The 25,636-nt window shown below is 41.5% G+C and overlaps 1 protein-coding gene across 1 annotated transcript; it reads left to right on the forward strand.

Annotated features, from left to right (window-relative positions):
- Positions 1–6,195: 6,195 nt before the first annotated feature.
- LOC123404856 (disease resistance protein RGA5-like) lies at positions 6,196–25,075 on the forward strand. The gene is made up of 4 exons (XM_045098800.1): positions 6,196–7,053; positions 7,725–9,702; positions 10,476–10,598; positions 24,755–25,075. The coding sequence occupies exons 1-4, from the start codon at positions 6,230–6,232 to the stop codon at positions 25,073–25,075; spliced, it is 3,246 nt and encodes a 1,081-aa protein (XP_044954735.1). The 5' UTR covers positions 6,196–6,229.
- Positions 25,076–25,636: the final 561 nt, after the last annotated feature.

Below are 25,636 nucleotides of genomic sequence, written 5' to 3' on the forward strand. Positions count from 1 at the left end.
TATGGTGGATGATGCTAACCTTGCATGTTCAGACCTGCTACAATCAAATTTGCTCAAATTATTCTATGATGTATTAATAAGGAGTATTAATAACACAACCTTTGAAATTTGTACTTGCTGAGATATATAAAACTTCAATTCAGATATTCGTTACAATACTTCAATTGCATGTTCTTGAGCGAGGATTAACGAATCCATACATTCTCACCTCTCACTATCTTTCCTTTCATGTAAATTGTTGTGATACAAAAACAATTTTGAAACAAAAAGTTTGGTTCCTCCAAATTTTGTAGCTCATAAATCTGTAATGTGGCGAGTAAGTCAATAGAAATAGTTACCTTGGCGAAAGCATCATAGTAGGCAAGGGTGCATGAACACTTTAAGTTTGTAACTTGGCAAGTACATATGTTTGTAATTTTCTTGGTGTATTTACATTCACAATAACTTTTCAAATGTAATATATTTAATTATTATAACATAAGCTTGACTGTCCTTAAGTGTAACGAAGAGGGGCTAGCCCGTGCTGCCGTGCATGTGCACGGGTTGACAACTAGTATTATTTATCAAGAATAGAAATAAATTCGTATGTCCACGAAGGGCTCATAATCTGAGCTAGACAAAAACACATAATTGAAATAAAAAAAATGCCGCATCCAGCAAGACCAAAATCAGGCTACGATGCCTACACACCTAGCCTATTATTAGTCAACCATCCAAATCGATCGAAGATAGCCCGTGCGACCGTCTTTCATCGGTTGCACCCAATAATCATAAGATCCCTGTAGTCCGCATGATTGAGTAACGACCACGTACGGATCCAAGACGTGGCCCTGTATATAAACTGCAAAAAGTTATTGAAGATCTTGCCATTAAAAATCATGTCATTTATAGTGTTCTATATGGCCCAAAATAATGCACATATTTCAATCCGAATATGATTCGCTATAATTTCGTCGACTCCATTGAGCCACGTCCCAAATAGCATATTAATATTCGTTGGTGGAGTGATGTTGAAAGTAATATGAACCGTGCGCCATAATAATTTTGCTAGAGGACAATGGAGAAAGAGGTGTCTAATTGTTTCATTTTGATCACAATAGCAACATCTAGAGCAGCCTACCTATCTTATTATCCTTGGTTAATACAACTCCCTTGTCTACAAATCATATGAATATTTTAATTCTAAGTGGTACTTCAATCTACCAAATGTGTAGTGATCTCGAAATAGGCCAGAGTCAATTGACGTCACTGAGAAAATACCATTGGTAGACAGTTTCCAGTGAATCTTATCAGACGGATCAGATAGTTGAACATCCATCAGTCGTCTGACCAAGTGCAACCATGAATCCCAACGTCCTCCCAGTATAGATCGCCGGAATTGGATATTAAGAGGTACCGTATGTAATACTGTGGCAACATAATCTTCCTTATGTTGTACAGTAGTGTATAGGGATGGATATTGTAAGGCCAGAGGCGTATCCCCGAGCCATGTGTCCTTCTAGAATCTGGTTGTGGTACGTTACCTACTATAAACTTCACCAGGTGAAAGAAGGTTACCTTCATCTTCATTAACCCCTTACAAAAAGGTGAGTCGTTAGGTCTAGCAGTGACCTGGGCCAATGTTTTAGAATGTAAGTATTTTTTTCCTAAAAATTTATACCCACATCCTTTCAGTCTCAGTAGAAAGCTTGTATAGTCACTTGCTGAGCAGACACTTGTTCTTCACTTATAAATTTTCAATTCCTAGACACCATTGGTCTTTGGGTCTGCAAATTAATGACACTAGTAGAAAAAAGGCTACCAGTAGCGCTAGTTTTACCCTTACCACTAGCGTTGGGCCAGCGCTACTGCTAATGCGCTACAGTAGTTTTACCCTTATCAGTAGTGTTGGACCTGTTAGTAGTAGCGCTGGTTAGAAAGCGCTACTAGTGTCTACGTTATCAGTAGCGTTGGAATAAAGAAAGCGCTACTGCTAATATTCCAGCGCTACTGCTAATATTCCAGCGCTACTGCTAATATTTCTGCTTTCAATTTTTAATTCCCGTTGTATTTATGCCCCCTCTACGTATTTGTGCATGCTCTAAACAATAGTTTCATCGTATCATAATAAACATGCATTATTCTCATCATAGCGTACACATAAAGTATCATGTCATATAACCCATCATCATCTTACGTACTCATCTAACAACTCATCATCATCTTAATCATATACCAAGTTAAAATCCCGTAAAACAAAAAAAAACATCATAATAGTCATCATATGCATGCATCCTAATCGATCATGCCAAATTAATATAACCAGAAAAACTTGTCTCTCATAAAACAGAATAACACCTATGTCTCCATGATGAAGCACAGAGATCCAACGGTCTCCAACTTGTGGCTTGCGATCCTTCTTTATTTCTCTCCATGCTTCAATTTCGAGCGTTTTTGATTTCGGTTACTCAAGTATGGAGCATCGAACTCAGTCCTCAGCGGGCTTTTAATTTTCATATGACCTTCTGGGTGCATCAACAGAAGCACCACATCATTTGGCAGTTGTTGTTGAAGAACATAATAATAACCTAGTTAGCAATGTAATCAACATCATCTATGCAATAGCAGAGCGTACTTAATTAGAAACCTCTTACCAAGATATTTCGGCGAATGTCATCCGGCCTCAACCTATGCACTAGTGGAATGTAAAATGTATAATTTTGGTCAATTCCCAAATTATACGGGAAGTTATCCCTAGAAACCAGGACACAAACAAGAAAGTAGAGAAGAACATCCTTCTCCTCCCAAGTTAGATGTGATCCATACGTGTAGTGTGTCGTGTCAATTAATTTCCGTAATTCACTCGAAGAAACGAAATAAGATGTAAATTATAATTTAACAAATTTAGTATATGGATAAACACCAACTATTTTTAAATATAGAATGCAAATTACTTGACAAATATGGTTGAGGAACTCACATGGAGGTAAAACAGGAAGCATATCGACAACCACCAAAATGTCGATGTTGCCTCGCATATTATCTTCAGGATGAAGATCGAAGGTTATTTCCATACCCTCCTGAAATCCATATGCCTTGCAACGATCTTCCCAGTTTGGGAACCCAATTTCTGTGTTAAAATTGAATTAAATACTTTGATCACAAATGTGTGACCATGTATAGACCTCAGGTCAGCGCTCCTCGTCTCCATACTCTCGTGGTCTTCGAAACCGAGCCTCTCCAACACATATCTTCTTGCATGGCAAGGGAGGAACTAGTCAAATTGTATAAAATAAAAATTACACATTGAAGCAAAGAAACAGAAGTCATGCATGCTTAATTACGAAAAAACACTTGTCATTGTTGCGTACCATACAAACTTTGAAGGTCTCATCAAGCTTCATGCTGAAGAACTTGTCGTCTCGCAGGTGAGGCGTGTCGCACATACCCCGATAGTCTCCGCATTATTCACACTCCGAATATTCATCATCAGACATTTCCTATTTTAATGTGGTAATTTAACTTATAATCCATGGAACATGTTTGTAAATGCGTAAACAACAACTCTGACACTATGTCAAAAGAATTGAACATCTATATATAAACAGAAGCATGAATAATAAAAAGGGACCTATATTTGGTCGGAATGTTGATTCATTTCCCTTTCCGGCAATTACCAAGCACTCCATATGTCCTAGTTTCTAGCACTAGTCATGTCGAAATTCATGAAAATTTTCGGCATGACCTTTGCTAAAGAGTGGACATATGGAGCGCCTGAAATATGCCGAAACAAAAATGAATCAACATTTTGGCAAAACATAGGCCACTCGGACATTCCGGCAAAACTTAGCAAGCAAAAGTGAGAATTAACAAAAAATTTGCAAGCACAAATTACTTTTATTGCATTTGATAATCAATATATGATGAATTAACACAAATTTAGCAAGCAAAAGTGAGAAACTCACTACTGTTTTATGCATTAACACCAACAAAATGATGATATTTGTAGTCTGCATTAATTGATTAATTAACTAATATGTTAATTAGCACTACAAGAAATAAGGTCAATTATGACTCCCTATATTGGTCACTGATTCGTCATTGTTGTTGTTTATTGACTTTTTTTGACCAAATTTACAACGTCAATAGTTGGCCGTCAAGAATGAACAAACATGACCTTTCTAAAATTTTGGTCGCAGGTCTCTATCGACCAAAATTTTGATTTGGTCATTACCCATTTGTGTGAGCCACGTAGGATCTGACGTGGCCAAGCTGACGTGGTATTGCTAGTGACCAAATGGAATCATCATAATTTTCAGATCCCTGTCCACCAATCTAGCTACATGGGCCTGACCCATTACCTATTTTACTATTGAAAATGTCTGATTTGTTTGGGTTGAAGCATTTTTTTTTGCTAGAAGCACGCATATCTCAGGATAGGCCCATTAAAAATAAGTACAACAGAATAAAAGATTGTAAATAAAATGTATATTTCATTTCAGTAGCATATCACATCAAATACAATACATCATCCACTGACTCCACACATTAAGGTTCAACGCCTAATAAAGACACATCAAAATAATTTTACATGTGCACAACAGAATACTTCTGCAAGTGCAAGTGCACAGAAAAAGGTTCCAACAAATGCACAATCGCACATAAAGAGAGTTCCACAAAGATTGGATGAGAACCACCAGTTTCTTCTCATCCTCTTCCTCTGCACAATATGCTCTTGCCATTGCCGCCTTCAAGAAGAAAATGATGATAAGGCTTTCAGACCAAGAAAAGTAGTAAAATTGCACGCACGATAACCAATGATAAAACAGTAGAAAATTATTTTCTCATTCATCTAGTTATGACTTATGAGGTCATAAAAACTATCAATCTGTATTTGTTCTTAGCCTCCTCCCACTGCCAGAGATCAGTAGAAGTCTAGTCTTTTCCGTACACCTACCGGTACTTTAAAGAAGGATAGAAGAAACATCGGCAGTCTAGTCAGAACCAAATTGATCAGAACAAGCCTGCCCCCATAAGACAAAATCTTGCCCTTCCAGCAACATAGTCTTTTTTTGAATCTATCTTCTATACACTTCCATTCCTTATTCGACAATCGTTTATGGTGTATTGGGATCCCTAGGTAACTAAATGGTAGCGATTCCATCTCAAATCTGAAAAGTTGTCTATAAGCGTCTTGTTCCTCATTTGGTCTTCCAAAGAAGAACAATTCGCTCTTGTAAAATTAATTTTCAACCCAGACAATTGCTCAAATAAACATAAAATAAGCTTCATATTCCTCGCTTTTACAAAGTACTAGAAAGCAGCGACTAGTACAGATGTGTTCCTCCTATGGTTCAAGAGGGATGTTCTTTAGTGTTCATGTTGTCAAACTAGGAGGTCATTCGGATATGTTTTAATATTTATTTTGGTGGTTTGCAGGGGATTTTTTTTCCTCTTGGCAATCTAGCTTGTTGCTAGCCAATGCTGACAGAGGAGGGTAGTTCAACAAAAGTACGTACCTTGTGTATTCTATATGCCCCGGCCGGACTTATCTTTTCCTCGGGAGATTTCAATATAATTCCCATGAGCATCATCACTGATCTTCTAAAGTCCCCAGTTCATACAACTAAAACAAAAACGTCCCTCTACAATTATCATCCTTCTGCCTGCTCACTCTAAAACAAACGCGTGTTTGGCTGCCTTTTCTACTCCGTAGTTGTCCAGGGATTACTAATACCAACTACCTTGTCGCAACGACTATTGCCACGTCCATGACCCTTGACCAAACTCGTCTGAACCAACCAACAGATGCTCTCCTCCATTTCTTTTTGCTGCGACAGCTCTGCGTCTGCTAGTATTCTAATGTCCGGTTCACTCAACCACACAGCTCCTGATGTGGCCATTTCTTCGCTGATGATCTTGTTTTTAGTATCCTGGCTGCGGATGATTTTCCTGCAGGTTTCCTTGGGCCCTTGACCACCGATGATCTGACCCATATGCACGTACACACACCATTGCACCTGATTATTATTTTGCACGGATCTACTGAAGCGCTTTGCACAACAGTTGCAACCTGCAAACGAGTGTGGTCTATAAATACATTCAGCCCAAAGCAACCTAGGCGCATCTAGCTAAGCAAGCAAGAGCTTCCCAGAAAATTAGGCATTGGTGCAAAATCAAGAAAAGTGAAGATACACAGAGACCAGCAGGCCGGTGTCAACTTAGTAGGATCCACTTCACCGGTGTCATCATGGAGTTTGCTACAGGGGCGATGAGTGCCCTCCTCCCCAAGCTGGGCGAGCTGCTCCGAGAGGAGTTTCTCCTGAAGAAGAGTGTGAAGCAGGGGATCAAGGACCTCAAGGCCGAGCTTGAATGCATGCAAACTGCCCTCGTCAAGGTGTCTGATGTCCCGTTGGACCAGCTTGATCCGCTGGTCAAGCTTTGGGCCAACGAGGTTAGAGAGCTATCTTATGTCATCGAGGACAGCCTCGACTCTTTCATGGTGCACTTCCAGGGGCGTGAGCCAGCCAAGCCCCACACCATCTTTGTGGCCTTCATCAACAATATGCGCAACAAGATCACCGATTTCAAGATCCGCCACAAAATAGCCAATGACATCCAAGACATTGGGAGCCGCGTCAGGAAGGTGAAGGAGAGGTATGATCGGTACAAGCTCCATGATGTTGCTGCTAATGTCGCCAGAACCAGAGTCGACCCTCGTCTATCAGCAATGTATAACAAGGTGTCTGATCTTGTTGGCATTGACAAGCCAATTGACGACATAATGAAGAGCTTGTCCGAGAACAGTCATATGCCCGAGAGATCAAAGCTCAAGACCTTTTCCATTGTTGGATTTGGAGGGTTGGGCAAGACAACTCTTGTCAAAGCGGTATATGACAAGCTTAACAAGAAATTCGACTGTGGTGTTTTCGTCCTAGTGGGTCAGAATCCTGACATGAAAAAAGTTCTTGGAGACATCATTCATGAACTTGGCGTACAAATGTGTACTATTTCATCAATGATGGATGTACGACAGCTCATCAACCACCTGCGAAAACTCCTTACTAATAAGAGGTACTCACTACTCCACCTTATGCTAGTCAATACATCTTCATGTGTCCTATACCTAACAGTAGGCGAGTCACCATATTTTACTTTACTTACCGCCAACTGCACTCTCATATGTCATCCATTACTTTATCACATGTTTGACATTGTGGAGTCAGCTCGCTCAATTTGTATAATGATAAAAACATCTAGACTAGCCATCTGAAAATGATAGCATGTTTCATTCTAGATTTAAGATCGCAGTTAGTATAGTCTATTTTGAAACTAAACTACCCAAAGCAGACCTTATAGCTCATACAACTTACAAACATGAGAAAGTGATGTCAATTTTATTCTTACAAATTAGTACAAAATTGCCACATCCTCGGATCCATATTACTTGTCACTCAAACAAATGTAGCTAGATTTATTCCGTTGCTAGATGCATCCATTTGAGAGACAAGTAATATGGATCGGAGGGAGTAATAAATCCTTCGTTTGTTATTACTTGTCAGGTTTACATGTGTTTTTGTTTTCCCAAACTAACATCTTAAGTGCTCCTTTCTAGTCACGACTTCTTTCTATGTGTTTGTTGTTCCTTTTCGGAACTTGAGGTTAGCATGCTCCTCCTGTTTTAGTGGATAGAATTCTACATATGGTTTTACTAATTCAAGGATCTTGCCTTCCCATGCAAATAGGTACTTGATTGTTATCGATGATATATGGGATGTACAATCATGGGAAATAATTAAATATGCTTTTCCGGACAATAATCATGGGAGTAGAGTAATGACAACTACCCGTATTTGTGAAGTTGCCAAAAAAGTTGGAGGTATTTACAACATGAAACCGCTCAGTGATGATAACTCCAAAAAATTGTTCTCTTCCAGAATATTTGGTGAGGAAGGTACCAATCTTGACAACCAATCTGTTCAAGTGTGTAATAAAATTTTAAGAAAATGTGGCGGTGTGCCATTATCCATTATTACAATAGCTAGCTTGCTTGCTGGTAAAGAAAAGGAGGATTGGTCTAAGGTGTATGACTCTATTGGTTTTGGGCTTGAAGAACAAGAAGTTGTTCAGAACACAAGAAAGATATTGTCTTTTAGCTATTATGATCTTCCCTATTACCTGAAGACTTGTTTGTTGTACCTAAGTGTCTTCCCTGAAGATAACTGGATCAACAAAAATACATTGATATGGCGGTGGGTTGCAGAAGGATTTGTTAGCAATAAACATGGGATAGGGTCATTTGAGGAGGGAGAGAGCTATTTGAACGATCTCATAAACAGGAGTATGATCATGTGGATAGAGCCAAGCCATAGAGTCAATGTAGGCCGCTGTCGTGTCCATGACATGGTGCTTGATCTCATCCGTAGCTTATCGAGTAAAGAAAATTTTGTCACAATACATGATTTGGAGCATCACAAGAAATGTTTGACAAGCAACAATGCTCGAAGATTAGCTCTCCATAAAATAATTATCAGCAACACCCCCAGTATTGAAGTGGAACATATACGGTCGTTTAATGCTAGCATGTGTCGTGGTAGTAGGATGCCCTCACTTTTGAGGTTTAAAGTACTACGTGTACTTGTTCTAGAGGAATGTGATTTTCTGGATGGAGGTTGTCACCTTGAGCATGTCGGCAAGCTGGTTCACCTGAGGTACCTTGGTTTGTTTGGCACACCTATCGATGAGATCCCAAGAGAAATAGGAGAGCTTATGTACTTACAGTCGCTAGATGTGCGGGAAAGTGGTATAGAAGAGTTGTCCCCGTCTATCGGTGAGTTAACGAAGTTGATGTGCCTGCGTGCTTCTAAGGGTACAAGAATGATGGCAGATGTACGGAAGCTAACAGCTCTACAAGAGCTGCGGCTATTCTCGGTGGATAAGATTCCAAACTTCTTCAAAGATTTGGGGAAGCTAACAGAGTTGAGGGTGCTCGAGATCCATTTTGACAAAATGGATGAGAGATCTCACAGGGCTCTTGTGAAGTCTTTATGCAGCCTCCGCAGGATCAAAACTCTGGAGATATATTGTGACTCAGTGGATATACAGGGTGGCGACTGGGAGGATTGGATGCCAGCACCTTATGAGCTTCGTGAGCTGACACTATCTGGCATGGTTTTACCAAGACGGCTGCCTTGGATGGCTTCCTCGTGTGTTCCCCACCTATCATACCTGTTTTTCACAGCTCAGGTGGTGGAACAACAGGATCTCCAGATCCTTGGGAGTATGCCATCGCTTCGCTGCCTTAACATCTCAAGTGTTGACAACTGCGCTCCTTACACTATTCTAGAAAGCGATGAGTTCCAAAACTTGAGATATTTGAGAACCAACATAGAGATCAAGTGTGGGGTAGGAGCGTTGCCTATGCTTCATAAATTGGTATGTGGTACCAGCATTGGAATTGAAGATGTTGGCTTGGCATCGCGGAGCATGCCTTTGCTTGAGAAAGTCACCTATTTGCTAAATTGTAAGAATTATCATGGTGATGAGGTGAAGGAAACGGAGGCAAAACTGAGGCATGCCGCCAGGATCCACCCCAACAGTCCCGCCCTTGAAATACGAAGGCACAAATACAAGAACAACCAGCAAGAGCTACCGAGGTTAATTATTCAATCACTCAAGCGTGTACTACGTGATGGTGGAGAGGTTTCGACCACCGACGAAGAGGTATGTGTGTGTGTGTGTGCTTACTTAATCAACCTAGGTTTTCATAGTATCAATATCTATATATTGAAGTTAACTATTTCAGCTGGATGATGGTGGTGCGCGCAAGATAGCTCGTATCACTAGAGAAGAGGGGCAGCGAGACATGCGTAAATCATGATGTGTCATTTAGGCGGTACGTACCTACATAATTCTTTGAAGTTCTGTTTTGAAACTCATTGACATGTCCATGCGTAACACTCGTATGGACCCCTTCTCTGGTTAAACTAGAAATTTGTTATTTAGACCCACATGGTATTTTTGTAATCAACTGATAGTATATTTTTATCGTTACTGTAGGCCTCTTTGAATTACATGATTCCAATGATTACGATTTTTTTCCTTGTAGGAAGACACTTTCTTGATTATATGGTTTGTTGTTATCCAATATTTGTGGATCGCTTATATATGCCTCAATTTAGTAGAAACTTCAACATTTACCCCTAACTGAAACTCCGCTGTTTTTTTTCTATTGTTTTCTCAAGGCAACTCGTTCCTGCTCTTTCTTGAACATTCATCCCTGTCAAAGTTACGTATGTTTTCACTTTTTGAACATTTACACCATTCAAACTAAAAACACAGTTAGGTAAAACTCGAGCCATTTTGTACTTTTTTTGTACAGGACTGATGGACAGATACCACTCCTATTACTTTTTTTTTTATTCAGCTCCAGGAGATAACGACGACGACCTTCCACGTGGTGGTTCACTTGGAGTATACAAGTTTTTCTGCGGTAGGTCGGTCTCAGGGTCAATACTGAGAACATCTTGGAGGAGGCAAGAAACATGCAGTGGGCAAAAGTGGAGAAGGTGTACCAGAACCAGAAGGTCCCGGATAGAGAACAACGAACTCACATCTGGGTATAAGTTACGATGCATACAATGCAAGACTCCGATGAGGAGCTCATTAAATTGCTAAGGGCAGTACAAATTAGAAAGATGCCAGTCAGTTTTGCATGCTCTTCCTGTTCAGTCTGGACAACTATGAACACGGAGAGCAACATCATCGGTTTGTTCTTGATCATATCTTCCAAGTTGTAGACACCTATTACGAGTTATGATCCGCATCCTCCAGGGTGACAATAACTGGGATTCCTTTCGGTGATTACCGTAGTTTGAGGAGTTCATGTATTCACTAAGTGCTAATGCTTTGGTCCGGTTCTTTATTAAAAGGAGGCCTTAATATCCCTTAGTTTCTATTAGGACCCCGCTGCCACGGGAGGGTAGGAGCAAAGATGTAATGCAAGTTCTTTTCCGTAAGCACATATGACTATATATGGAATACATGCGTACATTACATTGATGAATTGAATCTAGTTCTGTATCACCCTAAGTTATGAATGTTGCATGATGAATGTCATCCGACATAATTATCCATCACTGATCCATTGCCTACGAGACTTCCACATATTGATCTTTGCTAAGTTACTTTTCCGTTGCTATTGTTACAATCACTACAAAACTGCTACTGTCACGTTTGTCACCGTTACCGTTACTTCCATACTACTTTGTTATAAAATACTTTGTTGCAGATATTAAGTATTTCAGGTGTGGTTAAATTGACAACTCGGCTGCTAATACTTGACTAAATTCTTTGGCTCCCCTTGAGTCGAATCAATAAATTTGGGTTGAATACTCTATCCTCGAAAACTGTTGCGATCCCCTATACTTGTGGGTTATCAGCGTCGTGGCGTGGATTCGCGCTGTGGATAAGCGGCGGGGGACTCCCACCACCACGTATGAAATTAGGAGCAGAGGGGCGGCATATTGGGGCGGGGGACGCGCGGGCGGACGAGCAAGAGGGAGAAGAGAAAGAGAGGAGAGGGGATTTTGACTTAGATGTAGTGCGGAGTAAATATAAGGAGTGGAATAAGGGATGGAGTAATTTTTTTACTCCACTAATGGTTAGATGGGATCTACTAGGTGCGACTTAGAAGAGGAAAAACTCAAATTTACTACGTTACGGACGGATAAGGGATCGGTTAGAAATGGCCTTATGTCGCAACATTATACAATGTGTCCACACGAAGGATGCAACAGAGAATGGAGGCTAAGGAGGTGAGGTCATCGGAGTATTTGGAACCATATAGGAGGAAATTGAGGCCAACGAAACTGCAAAGTCAGGGGGCTTTTATATTGGTTTCTATAATGGGACTTTAGGACCGGAATTTGTGGATCCTCTAGCCATATTATTGGTGTCGGGGTAGAAACCAAATCACAGTTTATGGAAACCTCTGAGTTGTAAGAAATATAGGCTTTGTGGTCTATCCCCTATTCCTTTGCGCTTATCCGTGGTGCCGCTAACAATTCGCATATCTGAAGCTAGGGAATAGGGACCTTTTTATACTGTCTTTTCAAAGAGTCCACCTCTTTTACAGATAGGATTCCTAGTCTTTTTAATTAATTTTACGGGATAGACTCCAGATCAAATTAACAACCACTATCATATTTGTCTGTTAACGGATTCTACCCGTTTATATCTCCGGAGCACACGCTTGTCAGCAACACGACATAATAGAGTGTAAATTACTCAAATTATGTAAATCAAAATTAAGACCATAATCTAACTATACGATCTAGCTCCTACCAATTATCACTGTACCCGGATAGTCTTTCCAATATAAATATTATATATATTGCATTCCACTAATAATGAACCAGCTTCTTTAAGCATATAACTTAAGTATGTTCCAACAAGTTATAATTCCATGATAAACATGTAAAGTAATTCCATGCATAAATACATATATAATTCCATAATGAGGTATTCTGAATATTAGCAATTCCTATAAATTTGAATATAGTTTCAGGACACATAATTCCAACATCTCCCACTTTTCCAAAACGATCATTCAAATATTCGTAAATCCATAGCCTTAACATGCTTGCCAAATACCTCGTGACTAAGAGGCTTAGTCAAGGGATCGGCAATCATATTAACAGTATGTTGAAAACTCACGAAAATATATATAGGGTGATACTTCCCTTCAATATGTTTCCTTGTTGTGACACCTAAGATCACTAGAGACCATAGTTTATGCTTAATTATTCCAGCATAGTTGTCCTCGACGTCTCGAGTATTATTTCCTCGAGTTCAGTTCCACCTTTACAAGGGCCTTGAGTATTTTGTTTCCTCAAGTGAAAATTCCACATCAATTATTTCTAGTCACATATAAAAATAATATGAATAATTCCACATCAAGTGAAATAGAAGATAACCAAGTTGAATAAAGTTTTTCAAAACACATAAATATCAAATCCAGTCAGTAAATGAAGTTCCATAAGCAATGATGTTTGAAATAAATTCCTGACTTTAGTGAGTGGACCTGCACCATATTAGTACCACAAAAAATAAAATTGAATATGCGTACCTGGACTTATTTGTCATATATCGTAGATATGATAATAGTTTCTACAATGTGTTTAACAAGTGACATGATGTGATGCACTTTCCGCAGTCTAATATGATGTGTGACATTCACTTAGCTTCTGGTCTTTCCTTCCACTACTTGAATGCAACATAAATTCTGAAAGCTAAGGTACGATTGTATAATGAAGATACAGTAAATTTCAACACCATGTATTATGTTGTTTTCCTCAGGAGTTCAAATACGTTAAGAAGTTTTTTTCCATAGAAACATTTCAAAAGACTTGTCCTACGTGGTTCCACTCCCAAAACATCGGAAGCGTCAAATGTTCCTTTCATATGAAAGTTGCAAACATGACCAAGCTTTCACTTCCATCAGTGTGATTTTATCATTGTAAACAACAAGACAATGTTAACATATACAATAATAATGCAAAATATTTTACACTTACATTTATAGATAACCTCCTTGCTTCATTTATAAAACCACATGTCCTGATATTCCTTTGACGTGAAGCTTGTTATAAGACCATAAAATAATGTATTCGATTTGCAAACTATATTTTTAGTTTGTCTTTCCCAAAATTCCAGAAGAGAGATTTTCCACAAAGTATATTTCCCTTTGTGTGAATAATTGAATGACAAGAGTGACATTATAATATCTGAGTGAATCAAATTTCCTCACAAATGAACAAAAAACACTTACAAACAATGGGCTTGTGGTTTCTTGGTATGACAATAAGTTCCCAAACTATATAATTCCTCATTGAGGTTTTTTCTTCCCGCATTGCCACCATCCGTAGTTGACACTGATGAAATTTTTTGAGCCTTTTTAAGAGACTTCCTCTCAAATATAGAGTGATTTTCCCCCAAAAAAACATAACAATTATCCATAGATGATATTCCAAGTTAATTCCTCCCAGTTATCCTAAGCATGTCAGTGTTGGGAGTATCACTTGTAGTTTCCTTGGGGTCAAGATTATATTCCAGTATGATTGTTATCAATTCCACCCTTGATCATAAAAATAATGGTGTTCCTACTTTCCGCTAGTTTTCCTTTTTCATATTACAAATAATAATCCGTTGATCCACTAGAATAACAATAAAAATTCCTGGCGTGTGCTTTGTAGTATCTTATAATTTCCTGCCAAGATAGAATATGTCCTTCCAGACTAAAAGACATATAGTGGCTGTGCTAGATGAAGAATGATAACAAAAAATGGCAGTATGCAAAGCTCCTTAAAAAGGAATATAAAGGACATTCAGTTCCTCCACTCAATTGTGGAGTGTGTGGTATATTACATAGATGAATAATTCCATGTTGTTTACATGTTCAATTGATATATTCCTGAAGTGTACTTTTCCCCACCAATCAGTTGTTAAATGTATGACATTTTTTAATCAACTGATTTTCCACATCAGTGTAACATGTGACCAGCACAACAAAACCTTCGGACTTGTATAATAAAAGATAAATGTAACAATATGAAAAGTGTAATCATAGAAGACTGAGATAAAATAAATAACCAGACCTCTAGTGTGAGTAAAAGAAATACCATAAGTATATCCAAGTAAACAACAATGTAAAGCCTTTTTTTTACCTTCCACCTTCACAAAAAAGGTGTCCTCCCACTAAAATTTAAAATTACAGAATCAATAAGCCTCATGATCCCGTTCCAAGATATGTCGCCAACTCCTGGATGATATAGATAACATGATTCCAAGCATGTGTTCCCACTCTCGGTTTTCCTCCATATGGAGTTGTCTTTTCCAAATAAACAAATTGGTTTGCCAGCTTCCAATGGAGAACAAGAAAGATAGACCATTGTGTGAAAATCCATAATGCACTAATTTAACCATTGAGCAATATTTCCACTCGTCCTTTTCAAAATAGTATGTCATAAACAGTATATTCCAAAGATATAACAATAAATCTCCTTCTCATCAAAGTTGCACAGAGTGTCCCATGACAAAAATAATTTTCCTCCACAAGGGAGTTCCATGGCATATTTCCAATCCAAAGTACATCAATTTTCTTGTAATTGTTGCATGCCAATAAAGTTGCTATAGTATTCCAACAATACATGATGTATATAGACCAACACCATAATCCAACTGTCCAGAAAAAAAAAGTGACAGATAGACATATAATGCAAACATTGACAATGGACATACCGTTAAGTGAGAGCAAATTTTCTTTTGTTTTAATGTAGTGGTTCCAAACAACTCTGAAAATACAGAGAAGTATTTAATTCCTTGCTTCTCTCCTTCCTTGAAATCCGATTGTTCCTGATCTGAAATCCTCATGGATTCATCTGCGTTAAGCAAATTTCCTGCTTCTTCCGGCCGGACGGCCGGCCGTGCACATGGCTAGCCAACAGTAAACAACAGTGGGCAAAGTGTGTTCACTGTTCCACTCCCTTTCCTAATCTCATTGATTACTTTAGTGAGGTCGTCGGGCTGAGGTGTGAATAGCAACAGAAATTCCTTCTCCTTTCTAGATCACTAGATGCGTAATCCATCAATGAGAGCCACTACTGTAGCATGCTCTCCTCCCTTGGGGCACGACTGTTTGACAGCCTTGCAGCTACACGTGCACCACACTGATCTGCTATGGGTTCGTGAGGAAGCAGCCCGACATGGAAGCAATCATCAGCTACAATATCATTGTTGGTTTTTAAACGTGCGTATGCAGCTGTACAGACGTGCCTACGCGATTCTTACTTCGGCCGGCTACTTGACGGAACTTGCTTTACTAGCGACACGAATAAAACTGATCGATGGATTTGATGGCTAAAGGCCCGTGTCGAGCCTTTGCTTTGTATTGCTTTTCGTTTTTCTGGTGTTACAATCAACATCCCTAGGGTGTCTTTTATACACGTCCACAAAAGACTATGAAAATAGACTAGGACTAGGAATCCTAATACTACTAGGACTCGGTTTGGCTTTCTTTCCTAATCCTAAAGAAACAACATGATTAACTTCTACATTCACCTCCTTAATCTTGTTGCTTGACTTCACTTTTTGCACTCCGACTTTCCTCCTCATCTCGATGAACTTCTGTCGACCGAGGGACTTGGTGAAAATATCGGCAAGTTGGTCTTTCGTGTTCACATGTTGAACCTCGATCAACCCTTCTTCAATGCACTCCCGGATATGGTGGAACCGGGTATCTATGTGCTTGCTCCTTTCGTGATGAACCGGATTTTTGCACAACGAGATTGTAGCTTGGTTATCGATCTTCAGTTACACCTTCTGCACCTCCCGCTTTGCAAGAATAGCTAGGAGTCTTCTCAGCCACACTGCTTGACAAGCCGCCGTGCTTGCTGCTATGTATTCTGCCTCGCATGAAGACAGTGCCACCACCTTTTGCTTCTGAGAATTCCAGCTAATCGGATTCGGCCCAAGGTAGAAAACCATGCCCGTTGTGCTCTTTCGGTCATCAACATCACCTGCCATGTCACTATCTGAATATCCACGAAGGATCAATCCTTCCTTTCCCTTTCTGTACGTGCAGCCAAGATTAATTGTGCCTTTCACATAGCGTAGAATTTGATTGACCGCGCTCATGTGTTCGGTTGTCGGATTCTCCATGAAACGACTCACGATCCCGACTGAATAAGCCAAGTCAGGTCGGGTATGCACCAAGTATCTTAGGCTACCCACAACGCTTCGATACATTGTGGTGTCCACCGGCGAATTTGAGCTACGCTTGCTCAACTTGTGACGTTGGTCCATTGGAACTTGTGTCGCGTAGCAATCTGACATGCCACACTTGTCCAATAACTTGACCGCGTAAGCCGATTGACATAGGGAAATCTCCCCGGAGCTTTGCTTCACTTCGATGCCCAAGTAATAGCTGAGTAATCCCAGATCACTCATGCTAAACTTGTTCTTCATTTGCGCCTTGAAACGTTCAATTTCTTGTATGCTATCTTCGGTGATAATCAGATCGTCGACATAAACTCCAACTAGCAGGTTTGAGCCTTTGGAGTTCTTTGTATAGACTGCGTGCTCGAGGGGACATCTCTTGAACCCGAGCGAGACCAGACTTCGGTCTAACTTTGAGTTCCAAGCTCTTGACGCTTGCTTCTACCCGTAAAGTGCCTTCTTGAGCTTGTAAACTTTCTTGAGGGTCTTGTAGCGACGAGGCCCTGAGGAGTCCGTTGTGGCTTGCGAAGGAGGCGACACAAATTGTGTCGGTGTTGATGCACTTGAGGAAGACGGCTGAGACCCTGGTGTGTCATCGACATCCGTGTCGTCGGCGTAGTCGTCGTGACCGTGACCATCATCTTGATTGTCGTCGTCACTATGCGCCTCGTTGTCGATGTTGTCGTCGAGATCTCCGCCTGTGTCGTGCGCGGCGTTGTCGCTATCTCCTTGCGACCTATGCGCGTCGTCGTCGGTGTCGGCACCATGATGATCACTACCATTGTGGTCACCTTGGTTGGGCGTCTTGCCAACCACCTGGACATCCTCCCCTGCATCATCATCAGTTGGAAATTCAACTGCAAATATGTTACTGTATTGAGCATCGTCGGCTGCGGCGCTCCAATTCCACGCTCGGTTTTCTTCAAACACGACGTCGCGTGAAATCCGTAGACGCTTGGTTTGTGGATCGTAGAAACGGTATGCCTTGGTGCCAGAACTGCTCTCGTATCCGATGAACACCATCTTGGTGCTACGATCGGCAAGCTTTGAGAGGTGCGGCTCCGCCGTCTTCACATGTGCCACGCACCCGAATGTCCGTAGATGAGACACATTCGGCTTACGTCCGTAAATTGCTTCATACGGAGTCTTGCCGATCACCGTCTTTGTTGGAGCCCGGTTGAGGAGATAGACCGCCGTCGAGACAGCTTCTCCCCAAAAAATCCCCGGCAGGTTCTTGCTCTTGAGTAAACTCCTTGCCATGTCAACGACGGTTCGATTGCGCCTTTCAACGACCCCATTCTGCTGCGGCGTGTAAGGTGCCGTGAGGAACCTCTTTATGCCAATCTTCTCGCAGTAGTTGTTGAACTCATTCGACGTAAACTTTCCGTCGCGATCTGTCCGTAGAGCGCGAACCTTCAGCTTGTGTTCCATCTCTGTTGCAGCCTTCAACTTCTTGAACGCTTCAAACGCCTCATCTTTAGATCGTAGGAGAATGACCCACATATATCTCGAGTAGTCCTCTACCACAAGGAAGAAATACTTCTTTCCAGCGTGAGTTGCCGGGGTGATAGGGCCACATAGATCACCATGGAGCAGCTCGAGTGCATCACTTGCACGATAGGTAGACTGAGCAGGGAATGGCCTGCGGTGCTGTTTTCCAACCAAGCACCCGTCACATACTCGATCAACATGGTCGATAACTGGCATCCCGGATACCATCTCCATCTTTGACATCTTCTTCAAGGCGTAGAAGTTAACGTGTCCAAGTCTAGCATGCCATAACCACGAATCATCATCACTCTTGGCAAGCCAACACTCCGGTTGAGGATATAGAGCCTATTCCGTGTGCGATTAACACGAGCTAGCACGTTTCGGAGGTTGTCGAAGATCGTCATCACTCCGCTCTCTATATTCACCTTGCATCCATTCTTGTCAAGCTTCCCAATAGAGATGATGTTGTTGCGCAGCCGTGGGATGTAGTACACTCCGGTGAGTATGCGATGTTCGCCTATGAGACCCTCAAAGAGGACAGATCCTTGCCCGCAAATCTCCACAGCTGAACCATCACCGAACTTGACCGAGCCTTCAACATCGTATTCTAGCTCGAGGAATTTCTCCTTGCACCCCGTCATGTGGTTACTGGCACCCGTGTCGAGATACCACGACACGTTCTGATCACCGGATAACCTTGGTGTCATTTTTTCCTCATGAAGTAGCACCTTTCGGCTTGGTTTCACAACCACCGTTTCAGCGAGATCACAAACTTCGGCCATCAGAAGACCTGGACCTTCGTCTTCCTGCTTTGCCAAATTTGCCTTGATCTCCCGCTTGTTAGGCTTTGGACAATCCTTCGCAAAGTGACCCATCTTATTGCAGATATAGCACTTGACCTCGGACAAGTCCAAATTCCGTGGTTTCTGCTCTTTAGATTGGCCCGCCTTACCACGACCTTGTGGTTTGCCTTTTCCTTTGCCTTTTCCGGTTTGTCCATCGCCCTTCGTGTTGCTTGAGCCTTCGCCACCGTCACGCCTTCCTTTGCTACTTGGGGCCTCCCAATCTGCGCGCGACTACATGAGTTGGTCACTACCTCCTCCTTTGCCTTTTCGACAGCCACGAGCATTCTCTTCCCACGTCCGCAGGCGTCCGATCGCCTCCGTTATGGTCATGTCGTCGATGTCGTAAAGCTGCTCGAGCGTGCCGATGATGTACGTGAATTTGTCAGTCACTGAACTGAAAAATTTCTCCACAATCTCGGTCTCTTCGAGCTTTGCACCAAGCGCGCGGATCTCTCCCACCAAAGTAGTAAGACGCATGGCATAGTCGTTCACTGATTCAGTTTCCTCCATCTGCAACTTGTGAAATTGGCGCTTCAGCACTTGTGCCCGTGCCTTGGTGACACGATCTTCTCCGATCCTCATCTCCTGGAGTGCGTTTCACGCCTCTCTTGCCGTCTCGAACTCCGCCAATGTCATTAGCACGGAATCCGGCACGGACTGGGCTATGGCGGCCATGGCACCTTCGTCGGACTCGTTATCGACGTCGTCGTCCGTGATTGCCTACCACACTCGAAGGGTTCGGAGAATAATCTTCATCTTCACCGCCCACACTCCGTAGTTGGCGTCGGTGAGCATCGGGTACTGGATGGGGATGTTGCGATGCGCCTGGACGTTGGCGCCGCTCGTTCCTCCAGCACTGGTTGCTGACTTGATGCCCTTCTTTACCTTGTCGCCGTTCTTGTTCGCCTTGGCACCGCCCTTGCCGGACTTGACCGACTCAACGTCGTTGTCCGTCATCGTAGATCGTAGATCGTCGAGGCTCTAGATACCAATTGTTGGCTTTTGAACGTGCGTATGCAGCTATACAGGCGTGCCTACGCGATTCTTGCTTCGGCCGGCTACTTGACGGAACTTGCGTAACTAGCGACACGAATAAAACTGATCGGTGGATTTGATGGCTAAAGGCCCGTGTCGACCCTTTGCTTTGTATTGTTTTTCGTTTTTCTGGTATTACAATCAACATCCCTAGGGTGTCTTTTATACACGTCCACAAAGGACTATGAAAATAGACTAGGACTAGAAATCCTAATACTACTAGGACTCGGTTTGGCTTTCTTTCCTAATCCTAAAGAAACGACATGATTAACTTCTACAATCATGCCATGCTGGTGTGACGCATCATGGCGGGATCACTAGATGCGTAATCCATCAATGAGAGCCACACGGGGCACTGCTGCAAGGTGGCAAAGGATTCCATGGCGCACTTGCTGCTTGCCCGCGGAGTACGAGGACAACAAGTTGCTTGTGTTTCTTGGTGGCCTCATGCGATGGCCTATCTACACAGTTCATAATCATGGTTGACCTTTTCTTTCCCTTTGCCTCCCAACCCTATCTACAGGTTCCAAATGGTTCTCACTCGAAGAGAAAATATTTCTAGCTAGTTGATCATCGAGTTTTAGTAGCGGATATTAATTAACTGGAAAGTTGGGAGAGTACTGACAGGAAAAAAGACGGACCACGTGAGGAAGATCGATGTTGAATGACGAGGCGAAGATGTATATATGTAGCTCCTTTTACATATATATGAGCTGCAATTAAATGGTAGAGTACTACCGGTACTTGGAGTACGTTAGGGCATGGTACTAGGGTTAATGATAGAGATACTTCACACATAGCTGCGACCCATAAAAGATAGGATACGTGTTATTATGTACTATGCTTTGTCTGATTCTTGCACATATTCTTTCTGACGTGTGGGACAGCTAGCAAAGAGACCGCACAGGAAAGTGGATACTGGGTATCTTTCGTATTCAAAATTAAAGGTAGTGTGCAATCTTTTGAGCCAGCCCACGGGAGAGTTACATCTCACCAACTCACGTTTTTCAGTTTGATTATATAAATTTCACTGATTATGTCTTTTGAATCAAATATCCGATTGACAAGCCGTCTTAATATCAGTATTCATGGTATTTAAATCTTTAAAAAGATCAATTTTGAACACTTTTGTGATAACAAATCAAATTCAAATTATGAAATCTTATTGAAACATATATGAAACTCTTACATGTGTGTTTCCTTGTATTTTTACATGTTACTTTATTTTTTTCATTATATGATTTCGCTACTTTTCCTTTTAGAACTTCAGTACTATTTCACCCATGCCTTGCATTGTGTGCATACAATACCGCTTATTGAATCTCTAGAAGGCCAAAAGGCGGCCCAAAGGAAAACTATTCACACCACTAACTAAGGGTTGTAAGTTGTCTAGTATAAACAAATACTGCAAACTAATTGAGTTGTATATAAAATGGATAGCATAGTAAATTTAGAAACGAACTAACATGAACTACAAGTTGTTAGTACATGAACTAACATGAACTAATTGAGTTGTACACAAAGGAAGAGGGTGGCTGGGGTGCGGTATTGTAACGGTGTCACGGGGAGGAGCATCCGTAGTCAGGCATGAAAATGTAGCCATATCGGTGAACCTCGTTAGCAAATCTCGGCGTCGTGCTCGTGTGATTGCTTGATCCTCGGATGATCAACTGATGGCCTTGGATTTATTCTAACAGCTTCCGCAAATCTTTGAAGAAGTTTGGAATCTTATCCACTCAGAATAGCCGCACCTCTTGTAGAGATGTTATATTCCCTACATCTGACATCATTCTTGCACCATTACAAGCACTCAGGCACATCAACTTCGTTAGCTCACCAATAAACGGGGACAACTCTTCTATACCACTTACCCCATACATCTAGCGACTGTAAGTATATAAGATCTCCTATTTCTCTTGGGAGCTCAACAATAGGTGTGCCAAACAATCCAAGGTACCTCAATTGAACCAACTAATTTCGGACATGCTCAAGGCGACAGCCTCCAGCCAAAAAATCACATTCCTTTAGAAAAAGTACACGTACTGCTTTAAACCTCAAAAGTGAGGGCATCCTACTACCACGACACATGCTAGAATTAAGCGACCGCACGTGTTCCATTATTGGGGGTGTTGTCGATAATTATTTTATGGAGGGAGAATCATCGAGCATTGTTGCTTGTCAAACATTTCTTGTGATGCTCCAAATCATGTACGGTGATAAAATTTACTTTACTCGATAAGCTATGGATGAGATCAAGCACCATGTCATGCTCCTATTCATGACATATGAGGACATCGGCGTACATTGACTCTGTGGGTTAGCTCTATCCATATGTTCATGCTCCTATTCATGAGATCGTTCAAATAGATCTCTCCCTGATCAAATGACACCATCCCATGTTTATTGCTAACAAATCCTTCTACGACCCACCACTATATCGATGTATTTTTGTTGATCCAAGTATCATCTCGGAAGACACGTAGGGACAACAAACAAGTCTTCATGTAATAGGGTAGATCACAATAGCTAAAAGACAATATCTTTCCCGGGTTCTGAACAACTTCCTGGTCTTCAAGCCAAAAATCAATAGAGTCTTAAGCCAACATGCAAGATAGCAAAAAGGATTGAAGACTTGTTAATGACGATATAGGTCATTATTTCCAGACGCAAAAAGGATTGAGACAGGGAGACACAATGTCTCCCATCCTTTTCAATGTGGTCGATGATATGCTGGTTGTTCTAATTAATAGAGCTAAGGAGGATGGTCAGGTAGGTGGACTGATTCCACATCTAGTTGTTGGTGGGGTGTCCATGTTTTTTAATCTTTTTAATCTTCAAGCGCATTGCATCCATCTTGATCTTGTGATCATCGACGACATCCACAACATACAACTCCAATTTCATCTTCTCTTCTTCAATTTTTCTTTCAAATACTCATTTTCTTTTTTAACTAAATTTAACTTCTCGACAAGAGGGTCGGTTGCAATTTCTCCTTCACATACCTCCTGGATAAAAATATCAATGTCAACTTGAAGGGCATAATTGTCATATAAACGAGAAATGAAACAAAAAGTTATAAAAGAGAATATACCACATCCGAATCATAAACCGGACAAGGGCCGACGGGGACGGATATCAAGACCATGGCATTATATATAACAAACAAGCATACGGGTAAGAAAACTATCTAAATCATACAAACTAATAAGATTTTTTTTGTATAAAAAAGTATAAGAACAAGAGGATCACCAAGGTGGTGCCGGCGACAAGACGGTGCAGGGATCGATGGTGGTTAGGACGGGGACGGGAAGGCACTAAGTAAACCACACCTACACATATGCAAACTAAGAAGTTAATTTGATCTCAAATTGCGTATGAATCAAATAAACTGTCACCTAATTATTCTTAAACTAAAACCCACAAATCACTATAATTATAAAGCATTGAACGAGCTAATCTAGCAATGAGCTCGGGCTGGAAGAAGCATCTATATAGAGAGATATATTTAGTCCCGGTTGGTGCTACAAACCGGGACAAGAGATCCATCTCTAGTCCTGGTTTTTGTTACAAACCGGGACTAAAGGGGCTCGCAGGGCCCCAGCCTGACACCAGCCTGCCACCACCCCCTTTAGTCCCGGTTGATAACACTAACCGGGACTAGAGGTTCCTAATAAACCGGAACAAAAGCCTAGCCTCATGAACCGGGACTACTGGCAGCATTAGTTTCAGTTCAAATCCAACCGGGACTAATGCTTTGATCCAAAGGCATGTTTTCTACTAGTGATACCATGTTTCAATCATAAATTGACAATTGATAGATACATGCCACCAAGATAGAGGTTGTAAAAAGAGTTCCATTGCCGATCATCATACATATAAACCAATTATAGTAGATACACGTGTCTATATATTCTAGGTTGGATTTAAAGAGTCGCCAGCTCCAGAATCTCCGTTAACCAGGTCGTCGTCAAAGCCAGAGTCTTCTTCATGCCCTTGCTGAGATTCAGTGCATCGCCAGAGGTAGGTATCAAGCTCCTTCAAAAACTCCAATAGCACACAAATAGATCACCAAAATATCAATGAACAAAATTGTGTGCTATAACAACCATAGTATAAAAACCGAACCGGAAATCAAACCAGAAAGGTTGTCGGTTCAGGTTTTTACCAATCGGACCGCCGGTTCACCGGTTCGATTGTCGTTTTTTAAGCAAAAAAATAATAATGATTGAGTAATATATGTGCTAATATAGTGTAAAACAATGGTTAAATAAAATTATTTTCATGTAGTAGACAACAAAGTAGCATAGTTGAGTTTGTTATAGGGCCGTAGGCAGGCCTTGTGTATTGCTCACACGACTTGGGATCGAATCCCACTTCCCTCAATTTCTATTAAAATATTTTTCTGGTTTTTCCCAGTTTAATGACCCGGTTTTCCACTGGTTTTCCAAAAAAGGTCGGTTCAACCGGTTTTCTTTGATCCGATTGCATAACAGTGTTAATAGATTAAAAGCCCGACGAGGCTGTCGGTTTCGCTTTTTTTTTCAGTCCGACCGCCGGTTTTTCAAACTAGGATAACAACATAGGGTGGTCTTTAAAATATGCTATTAACGTGCTATATTTTACTGTAGCATATAATTAGTGAGACATTATATACTGATTTATTAGCGGATTGGCCGGTCTTCTCTTGCAATCCTGTCACTGGCGGGACGCTAAAGATCCCGGCTCCGCCCAACATCCACTACCCCATCAAGTACGCCCTGGGGTTCATTCCATCCTCCCACCTATACAAGATCTTCTCCCTCTCTTACCAGTGGGGCGTAGAGTGGCCACAAAGCTACTTGGGCGTAAGGGGTGGTAACAGGTCGCGACCGCATCTGCATGCGTTCCTGAACCACGTTGTGTCAGACTTCTTTAGGCCGTTGACAGTGCTCAACATTGACAAGATATAGTTTGTGATGGAGCGGCAGGGACACTACCAGAGTCTCAATAGGATGCTAGTCATCGATGTGACCCGCAAGGCACGCCGCATGTTACGCCTCCACAATTGGTAAAGCTGGCGTGCTGCTGCCTGTTGCCGACGGTGTATGTGCAACCCTTCGAGCTGTACATCGCCGTGCGAGATGCGGGCCAGCAGAGGCTCAATTTCTGGGTCATTTCCGCCTAAGGCTTTGTTCGGTTCCACCAAAAATGAGAGGGATTGGCATGGATTGAAGAGGATTAAATCCCATCTACTACAAATTCCGTCCCATTCCCCTTCAATCCACCTCAATCCACTTGAACAGTGGATTAACCAAACAAGCCCTAAGGGATTGGAGAGGTTTGAAGGGGATTGGGGAGAAATTTAACTTACAGGGGATGTAATCCCTCACAATCCCCTTTAACCCCCCTCAAATCCAGTGCAACCGAACAAGGCCTAAGGACAGCTGGGAGCTGCGCTACACCTTCGACGTGAACAATGAGGTTGGGAGCTGGTTGATCGTCCATGGTTAACGGAAAGTGACTATGTGTGT

The sequence above is a fragment of the Hordeum vulgare genome, chromosome 6H (genome assembly GCF_904849725.1).
Source record: "Hordeum vulgare subsp. vulgare chromosome 6H, MorexV3_pseudomolecules_assembly, whole genome shotgun sequence".
Taxonomy (NCBI): Eukaryota; Viridiplantae; Streptophyta; class Magnoliopsida; order Poales; family Poaceae; genus Hordeum; species Hordeum vulgare.

Bases quoted from the DNA above. Each gene is read 5' to 3' on its own strand.
- LOC123404856 (XM_045098800.1), top strand. From the start codon at position 6,230: ATGGAGTTTGCTACAGGGGCGATGAGTGCCCTCCTCCCCAAGCTGGGC. The intron at 7,054-7,724 runs GTACTCACTACT...CCATGCAAATAG, and splicing joins AAACTCCTTACTAATAAGAG to GTACTTGATTGTTATCGATG. The intron at 9,703-10,475 runs GTATGTGTGTGT...TTTCTGCGGTAG, and splicing joins TTTCGACCACCGACGAAGAG to GTCGGTCTCAGGGTCAATAC.